Source organism: Octopus bimaculoides, chromosome 5, assembly GCF_001194135.2.
Source record: "Octopus bimaculoides isolate UCB-OBI-ISO-001 chromosome 5, ASM119413v2, whole genome shotgun sequence".
NCBI lineage: Eukaryota > Metazoa > Mollusca > Cephalopoda > Octopoda > Octopodidae > Octopus > Octopus bimaculoides.
In genome coordinates, this window is record NC_068985.1 from 31298748 (window position 1) to 31308303 (window position 9556).

Below are 9556 nucleotides of genomic sequence, written 5' to 3' on the forward strand. Positions count from 1 at the left end.
TGAGGCATTCCCGCTCAATTCATTCTCTTTCTCGGTCGGCCGGCCAAGCTGTCTCTCCAGCATTCCAACTATGGGGACAGCTCATTCCAACATCTCAGCAACCATGCCTATTTCCTCGGTAAATAAATATTGTTGTGTTGATAGTTCAGAGTCGCGTTTCGTTGCTTTTATTCCGAATTTAATATAGGAAAGCAGGTGTACACCTAATGGTGTATAACCACTTTCCTAAAGGCTAGTCCTGCCACTCCAGCTCTGTCAATTTGCTGCCGCATCCTGTTTCATTGAATTTATGTTCACCACATCCTACCACTCCAGCCCCAACAACTTCATTGCCACATCCTGTTTTGTTAAATTTACGGTTGTTGCGCCAAGCTATACCAAGCTCCACCACCTCACCAGTTGTTTCTTCCAGTTCGGACAATGACTCAGAGAGTGAGTATTTTTGCTAGTTTAGAATCAGATGATTCCAATAGTGATGATAATATTCTGGTGAATCAAAGGCACAGGCGGGCAGCAATGAATGGCCCTGGACAACAGACTATCATGTGACGAGCAAGAGACAATTCTGTCCGATGGCATGGGTTTACTGGTACACCTGACATAAAGACAAACCTTGAACATGGAAGTTCACAATTGCAAATCTTCTACGAGTTTTTGATGGATGAAATGTTCCAATATATAGTGAACAAAAATGACTATGCTGAAAACCATCCCCAGCATGTCAGACCTGGGCATGGTGGTGATTGGTTTCCAACTAGAGGGTCAAAATCAAATTTCTGCTTGCCCTGCTGATACTGATGGGCATCATGAAGAAACCGACCCTGGTGTCATATTGAATCTGGATCCAGCCACATCGACACATTTCTTTCCAGAAATGATGGCACGTGATCGATTTTTGGCGCTTCTTCGAAATCTACATTTCAACTCAGATAAGAACCAGGATGACAGGCTGCACAAAATAATCTTATCATTGACAAAGTGACTGAAAATTTCAGAATGATGTATGTCCCCAAACAGGACATTTGTACGGATGAAAGTTTGTGGAAATTCAAGGGAAGGCTCCGATTCAAACAATACAACCCGACCAAATGTGCTTGCTTTGGAGTCAAGGTTTATAAAGTATGCCAGTCAACTAGCAAAGCCTGTAGATAGATATAGAATTACAAAATCTACACTGGTCAGGACAGATTGGATCTTCCAGTGTCTACTCTAGCGTCAATCAGAGTTGAATGAAAGCTTGTTTAACAAAGGCTACAATATTTATATGGACAACTGGTATTCCAGTCGCGACCTCTTCCAGCATTTGCAGACGAGGAAGACTAATGCCTGTGGGACTGTGAGGACACACAGGGAAAACATGCCACCTGATCTTCACAAGATAAAACTTCGAAAGGGGGAAACAGTGTACCTATGCATTGATAGTGGCATTTTTGCTCTAGTGTGACATGACAAGAAAAACGTCTGCATGTTATCCACAACACATTCTGCAAGCATGAAGGACACTAAGAAACAAGATGAGGATGGTAATGCAATAATGAAACCAAGCGTAGTTGTTTCATACAATGAAGGGATGGGCGGGGTTGATTGCTCAGACCAGCTGGCGACGACACACAAATTTGTGAGAAAATTTGTGAAATGGTACAAAAATATTTTCTTGTCTATAGTTGACGGTGTGGGGAATGGATTGACATTCAGGAATCTACTGTTCTATGAAATGATAGAAGCATCAGAGCTTCCAAAGTACAAAACATGTGGACATCCCCATGTTGGACTCTCTCCTCACCGCATGGTGAAGGGACATGGGCATTTTCCATGACTGTTTTCCCCCAACGCCATGAAGACAAATGCTCCAAAGAGATGCACAGTATTTAAAGCAAAAGGGAAACATAAGGAAACTAGATACTATTTGTTCACAATGTGATATGCCACTGTGTGCAGTATCCTGTTTTGAACTCTACCATACTAAAGTCAATTTTTGAATTCATGTGATTGTAAATACATGAAGTTGATCTGACTTGTTTTGTTGAGTGAACTTATTCAGGGATAATACCACATGAGCATCCTGCACAGGGATGTAGTTTAGGTAAATAAACAATACTTGCACTAAAGTGGTTGACGTAAATATGTTAAACATTATCTCGTACTGAGTGCTGACTTCAATTGATGCAACTACCATTGCCTCGTACAGGCAAATGAATGAATCACCGCCGTAAACTGGTTAAAGCCACTGATGTAAATATACGCTGAACCATTGTCATGTGCTAATTGCTGATCTCAGCCGAGATGACTACCGTCAATGCAACCTAGTTGCTTGGGGTTAATAAAATCATTTTTAATAAATGTGTAAAATTAAAAAGATAAAACCATCTGTATTTATACTGATTTCTTAGTTAAAAAAAACTTCAAACTTCCTCCTCTCAGGTGAATGAAAATGAAGACTGTATAATACTAAGTTAACTATTACCAAAAAGTGAAATAAAACTGTAGACATGATTTCCCTCTATTCTTTGGTATTTGGTCAGTCTCTACTGTTGCTACTCTTTACTATACAGTTGTTGTTTGGCTCCAAGTGGCTGTGACCAAGCATATCTATGGGTGGAGGTATCCCAATTATGACCATCCAATCTAAGATTACATTATAGAATGTCAGTGTGGAAGACAAATATCAGCCATTCAAAAACACAAAGACAGTTAGCAACACTATACAATGTTAATTTTTTAAGCTGATAGAATGTGATTAGGCTGTTATTTCTAGCAATTGAACAACTAGGTGAAGACTCACTCATTGGCCTTTTTACTGTAAAGCTGTCTATATATAAACAATGAAAGAAAGGGCAACAATGCAAACTGCTGCAATTTGTTGTACATTGCAATTTTCTTTATTTTAATATTTCTCTTGTAAAGACATGGTTTTGATTATCAAAGCCATTTTACTTGGACTTTTATCACTAATGATTTTGGAGAAAACAAGCCTTTCACAGGATCCCTTTTATTTTCCTCTACAAGCCCCAGGCTCCATGGATACTTTTAACAATTTATACTCAGTTAATATTTAAACTTTGTTTCCTAGTGCACATGATTAATCCCTAAAGCTGTAGATAACCTCCACCTAATAGATTATCAACCAATTAACTGAATAGTATTACTGATTGTTAAAAAAAATGCAGAATGCTGTCAAAGTACCTGAACAATGATACCATGGACAGTAAGGTCTTCATTGAGTCTGTTAACTGTTGCCAACACCTAAAAGAGCGAAAAAAAAAAAAAAAAGAACTTAAAAACAAATAAATGTAATTGCAAATATCTTGAGGGTTGGTATCAGGAAAGGCATCCGACCATAGAACATACTTCAACATACTCTTGTCTGTCTCATGCAAGCATAGAAAAACAGATGTTGAAAATGATAATGATGAACTGATAGGTACACACTTTACAATTCTTATAGCCGAATTGTGTGCTTGTCTCTTTTGTAACTTTTAACCATTAATAAGTAACACTTGAACATCATCTGCAATGTGAGAAGACCCGGCAAGCCAAGTAAGATCGTTGCCAGTGCCCCTGGACTGGTTCTTGTGCGGGTGGCACATGAGATGCACCATTTTGAGCGTGGCAGTTGCCAGTACTGCCTGACTGGCTCCTGTAGGATTTTCGAGCGAGATCGTTGCCAGTGCCCCTGGAATGGCTTGTGCGGGTGGCACATAAAAGACACCATTTCGAGCGTGGCCGTTTTCGTGCGGGTGACACGTAAAAGCACCCACTACACTCTCTGAGTGGTTGGCGTTAGGAAGGGCATCCAGCTGTAGAAACTCTGCCAAATCAGACTGGAGCCTGGTGTTGCCATCCGGTTTCACCAGTCCTCAGTCAAATCGTCCAACCCATGCTAGCATGGAAAGCGGACGTTAAACGATGATGATGATTAGCCCCACAAACTACATACACAAGTTGTGTGTTCAAACAGTGTAACTGGGTCATATACAATACTAAGCAGCCTGGCAGGCAAGGATACATATTTATTGCAGCAATAAATTATAAGTATATTGCACACCAGTAATTAAATCCTTATCAATATTTGTCATATATAAGATTATAACCAAAATACTTCTCAGCATGAAATTTGTTAATTCCAAGACTTGTTAGCAGACATGATCTTAAGTAATGGTGTCATGTTTAATTCACTCAAAAGCAAGTCAGTGTAAAAAATAAGTGCTTAAGAATATTCCACAATCGAATAGTAAGCTTTTAAACAACATATTTTAAAAAAAGACACATAATATTCATATGGTAGTGTTGCTGGCTTCCTGTGATGTTTATGCTTATTATATCACTTGACCCAAACTGAAAGTCAGGTGATCAGTGCTATTTAACAGTTATTAGTTTGATCAAAGAAGTATTGTTATTCAAAAAGTAACAATAAACAAACAATAATGATGAGGAAAATCAGTAGAATAACTAAACAAGAGAAGGCAATAAAAGAACTGAATTAGTAAGTACTGTTATCTAACTTACATCAGCTTGAGTTGAAGATTTTGGTAATTTGATGTGCTCTGCTTTCATTCCAATGTCAGCTGAATTCTTTACTTTCATTCTAATATAAACATTAGAATCTTCACGGTCTCCAACCTAATAAAAGAATGGTTATGACTATACACTACTACTACTACAACCACTACTAACACCAATTGTCTGATATTTAGTATCAGACAGGTAGTAGTAGTTTAACAAGCCCAATTCATGTGGTTGAAATTGTCTTGTCTTTCAAGTTAAGCTTACTGCTCTTATTTCTGTTACATTTGTATAAACTTCTGCATCTGACTAAACCTTTTATTTAAACAAGGAAACAAACATTTTCTTTACTTTATTTTGTACTCCATAAATGAAGTAATTCTAAATACAAATATTAGTTTCTCTGAAATAAAATCATCTTGGCAATCTCATAAAAACAAAGACCTTGCTCTCATGTTTATTATCCTATGACAGTTTCAAAATGTTAGTGATAATCCTTAACATGCAATGCAATTTAGTTTAAAACAATATCCTCGGGTGTCTTTAATGAAGTTCATTTAGTTGCATTTGAACCAGAGTTTCAGTACCCTGCTCCTTGTAGATATCCAGAATGGGCGTCAACTGCATCAATCCCATACACCAAAGAGATCTTCAGAAAGTCATGGGCACTAATCCTTGCCCTCCACTTCTGATGAAGTATCACAAAACGAAAAAAGATTGTGTAATTAGGAAACATTAAAGATAAGGCAGCTACTTTGTATTTCATCAATATATGCCAAGATTAAAGTATTTTTTATAAGCATATAGTAAGTGATGGTAACAAAAATAGTAAATTATATACAACTATAGAAGAAAAGACACTGACAGTTTGATATAACTGAGATTCACTCTTTATAGAAAGGGAGTGCAGTCAGTTGAAGTGATCCTTAGTTCATGTTTGGTTATCATTTATGGTTCACATTGATGGCTTGAACCATCTCACAAGAGAAAAGTTAAAAGTTCCCTTAACCATTGCCAATGATATGTATGTCATTATTTGAATATCTCAAGCAGTATTCATAACATCTGTGCTTATCTCTAAGGTGCTTGAGTTGAAAGATTAATTATCTTACTTAGAATACTAATTGCAATCCTATATCTAACTAACCCAGCTTTTATTATGATTAGCCATTCTCACCTGGACTATAACTAAGCAGGGTAAAAATTTGGGATACTTGTCTTGGAAGTTTTCAATATCTTCTTTCAATTTATTGCGGATCTCCCTAAAAAGACATTAACAAAACAAATCAAAGACACTTAAATAGCATAGTTTCATCTACACGGTGAAACTTAAAGAAATCTATGTACAAAAAAAAAAAACAAAAAAAAAACTGTTTAATTCAAGTCAGCCTCGACCAATTTGTCTCTATATTTAGAATTCTGTTTGTACAATGTCTCTTTTTCCTACCAAGACATCAGGTTGTGTGATTGCTGGGTGATTTGGCTATTATATGCATAATTGTGGGGTGATCTGGCTATTATATGCGTAAATAATTTTTTTTATACCTGCATAGACATCAGATTTGAGAGAAAGCAAGCAAAAAATTAGTAATATAGTTAATATCAAAATGTATGCAAGTTTGTGGTGTCAGTACGCAAAATTTCAACTCTTCAATTTATGGTATCACTCCTCTAACCCCTTGATTTGTGAATTGACTAATTACGTATAACATACATGGACAACGTGGGTCGTAAGGCTACTTTTAACACCTTAACCAAGCTCTGATGTAATTTTTAAATACTATTTATTTAACTATAAACAATTAAGCATTAGACAAAACACAAAATTTTTAAAATGAGGCTGTTTTTATCAAATACACTGTAACTATAAAAAGAAAAAGGAAATTTGAAACATCTGTTTACAAGCTCAAAAAATCTAAAATACAAAGTTAAACATAAAAGACTAAGCAACTTAACCCGTTAGCATTTAAACTGACATTATCCGGCCCAAATATTCTACCTGTTCTATGTTTAAATTGTTAAGATATGGCCTCTCACACTTACTCTACAATGTCATTCTGAAAATAGTTACATCATTAACCCAACAACTGCTTCCAACACCAGAGCTCTGATATTGTGAACAAACCAAAATAAAATACTGAACTCCTTACATTCTTATGAAACTTCCCCTGCACATATCCACATCCCCAATTCAATCCCCTGTATTATTCCACCTATATTTCCATCCCCCCATCTCCTCGTTCTCTCCCATCCACTTTCTCCAACTGGAATATTCTTGTATCTCTTCTACAGCAAGATGCCCATTTCTATCCCTCAACTATTCTTTTAACCTCTCAACTGGCACAAAGCCACCTCCTTCAATACTACTCCCTCCAGTTGAAAGACTTTGTCTCACAAGTTGCTTAGCGACCCCACTGGTACTGGTGCCACGAAAAAGTACCCATTACACTCTGTAAAGTGGTTGGTGTTAGGAAGGGCATCCAAACATAGAAACCATGCCAAAACAGACAACAGAGCCTGACAAAGTCTTCTGGCTTGCCAGCTCTTGTCAAACCATTCAACCCATGCTAGCATGGAAAACAGACATTAAATAATGATGGTAATGATTAAATATTAAATTTTCTAAAGAAACAGGCTTCAAATATGTAGAGTTAATAAATTTTATAATTTATAATATCACATATTCTGAAACACTTAACATTTTTAAAAAGGAAAACTGTTAAAAGTTCATGCTTTTCAAATCTCATAACACTGTGCCTCTCAGGCATTTCCGGTTGTTTCTTTTTTTTGCATCTTTTGTACTCTTCACACTCCCACCCCACTAACCACCATTTTTCACTTATTTCTCTCATCTCTTTCCTCTTCCAAACCCCCAGGTTTGCATTCTGTAAAAACTATTTTTTCTATTTAATTTCCATACCACATAAAAAAAAAATTAAAAAATGCTGCTTGTGGTTACTGTAGCTTCTAAAAATAACAGTTGATGAACAATTCATGGCAATATTGCTATTTTTCCATTAGACAATGTAGACAAAAACAAATAAGAATCAATATAATTCTTATCAAGCTGAATTTTACATGGCGCATTTTTCATTTCCCAGAGATGACAATTATGGATAAATTAACCTTCACTTCAAGATGCCATGACATTAGCTTCAGTTTGGAGTATTAGTATTTCTTGCCAAGATCCCCACCTCCAGGAAAGAAATATTCAATTAGTTACAAAGCTTATAAAAAAAGCAGAACCTATACAAGAACTTGCTCTGAATCCCCTCTCGCAGTCTAACCCCTTGTCCCCTAGCATGGCGCTGACCCTCCACCCCCACCCCAGAATTTATAGTCCTGCAAACTGCATGGTGATTTCAATAGTGATGAATATATATTTTATATAGCATCAAATATATGCTATACGAGCCAACTCATGGACATTAAATGATAATGAATTAGAAAAGGTGTTACAACAAAAATTTAGTATGATAGCAAGATGGGAAAGCAAGAGTGTGTTTGTCTTATTTCCTTTAATTAAAAATATCATTATCTACATTGCAAAAAACTGAAATTATCTCTTCATAGACATTTCTTTCAAAATTCCAACTGTTTTTTCACACATCTAGTTGATATTTTTTGGAGCTACTGGAACCATGAGCAGATCAATAATTTAATTTGTGTCATATGGGGAGCAGAAAAGAATCAAGAAATTTGTAAAACACAGATTTTTGAAGAAAGATTTTTTTGAAATGTGCAATATATAGTGAAGAAAAATAAATAAATAAACAACTAAATCAAATGTATGGGGAGGGGCATTTAAAAAGTCTGAAAAACATGGATTTTTGATTTTAACAAAAATGTTATTTGTGATTACTATTCCAAACAACCAGAGACAATTATGTATGTTTCGATTTATTAAACCTCATCAGCATTGTATTTTCTAACGAAACAGATAGAAAAAGGCTATAATTTTTGCTCAGCATAATTTGTATAAATAGAGTTACGGGAAAACTCAAATGATTAATGTGCTTTTTTTCTTTTAAGGACGTAAGGTATGGTGGTAGACATTCAGATGCTGTCTCCAGCAGATCAATTGATCATGTAGTGCTCTCATCTGCATATGTTAAATTTTGTTTTAGTCAGGTGTGCTTTTGTTACTGTAGAAAGTATTCGATATCAAACATTCTTTCAATAATTTCTATTTCCTCATTAAAAATTTTTAACATTTTCTGTTAATTTCTTACTTAAACATCAAGAATATATTTTAAATGGGTGCAGACTTGGCTGTGTATTAAGAAGTTTGTCTCCCAACCACATGGTTCTGGGGTCAGTCAACTAGGGCAAATGTCTTCTACTAACACCACAGGCCAACCGAAGCTTGTAAATGTAATTAGTAAATGGAAACTGAAAAAAGCCCATCACGTGTGTGTGCGTGTGTCCTACCGACTTTGTTTCCTCATAACTTCAAGAAAAAAACGGATATTTTGAAATGAAATTCTCTACAAATATCTTTCAGACTGTGAAAATCATGATTATATCAGAATCTATTGTGGAAAAAAAAAAGTCCCAGGGTGGGGAGAGGAGTTTCGGAAAATTCACACATGAGTCAGCTGTTTTCTCATAACATTCCGGAAAATCGGCGTTTGAAGGACATCAGTGATGGGTAGTACACACAAGATGGAATTTCTCTGATTTTTTTCCCACAATGCTCTTGGAAGTGAAGGGGAGCATCTTTTTATGTAGAAAAAAAAAAGGCACTGTCATGCTATTAGCTGTCAGAAGTGAAAGTGCTCACTGCTAGTGAAGTATCTGCCTGTCTGCCTGTCTGTTGCTGGCCTGTCGATTCTTTGGCTACTGACAGCTAATACCATGACTGGCCGGAGCGAGCTATATGTCTGTCTGTCTCTCTCTCTCTCTATCTATCTATTACTCGAAAGTTCGCGCGTCCGCGCTAGCTAGTCGTGAGTAGAAAATACAAATTTAATATAAAAACATATTTCCTGAAATTGCAAGCATACAGATACTTCACTAGCAGTGAGCACTTTCACTTCTGACAGCTAATAGC

At 36.2% G+C, this 9556-nt stretch overlaps 1 protein-coding gene across 2 annotated transcripts in view; it reads right to left on the reverse strand.

Annotated features, from left to right (window-relative positions):
• The window catches only part of LOC106867868 (C-1-tetrahydrofolate synthase, cytoplasmic), a 22021-nt gene that overhangs the window by 9598 nt on the left and 2867 nt on the right, over positions 1–9556 (reverse strand). Inside the window, exons 2-4 of one of the 2 annotated variants that reach the window (XM_014912920.2) lie at positions 5681–5765; positions 4507–4620; positions 3184–3243 (exon numbers count right to left, since the gene is read on the reverse strand). In XM_014912920.2, the coding sequence (XP_014768406.1) occupies positions 3184–3243; positions 4507–4620; positions 5681–5765 (259 nt within the window). The remainder of the gene's footprint in view (positions 1–3183; positions 3244–4506; positions 4621–5680; positions 5766–9556) is intronic. The other variant, XM_014912921.2, reaches the window with a different exon arrangement.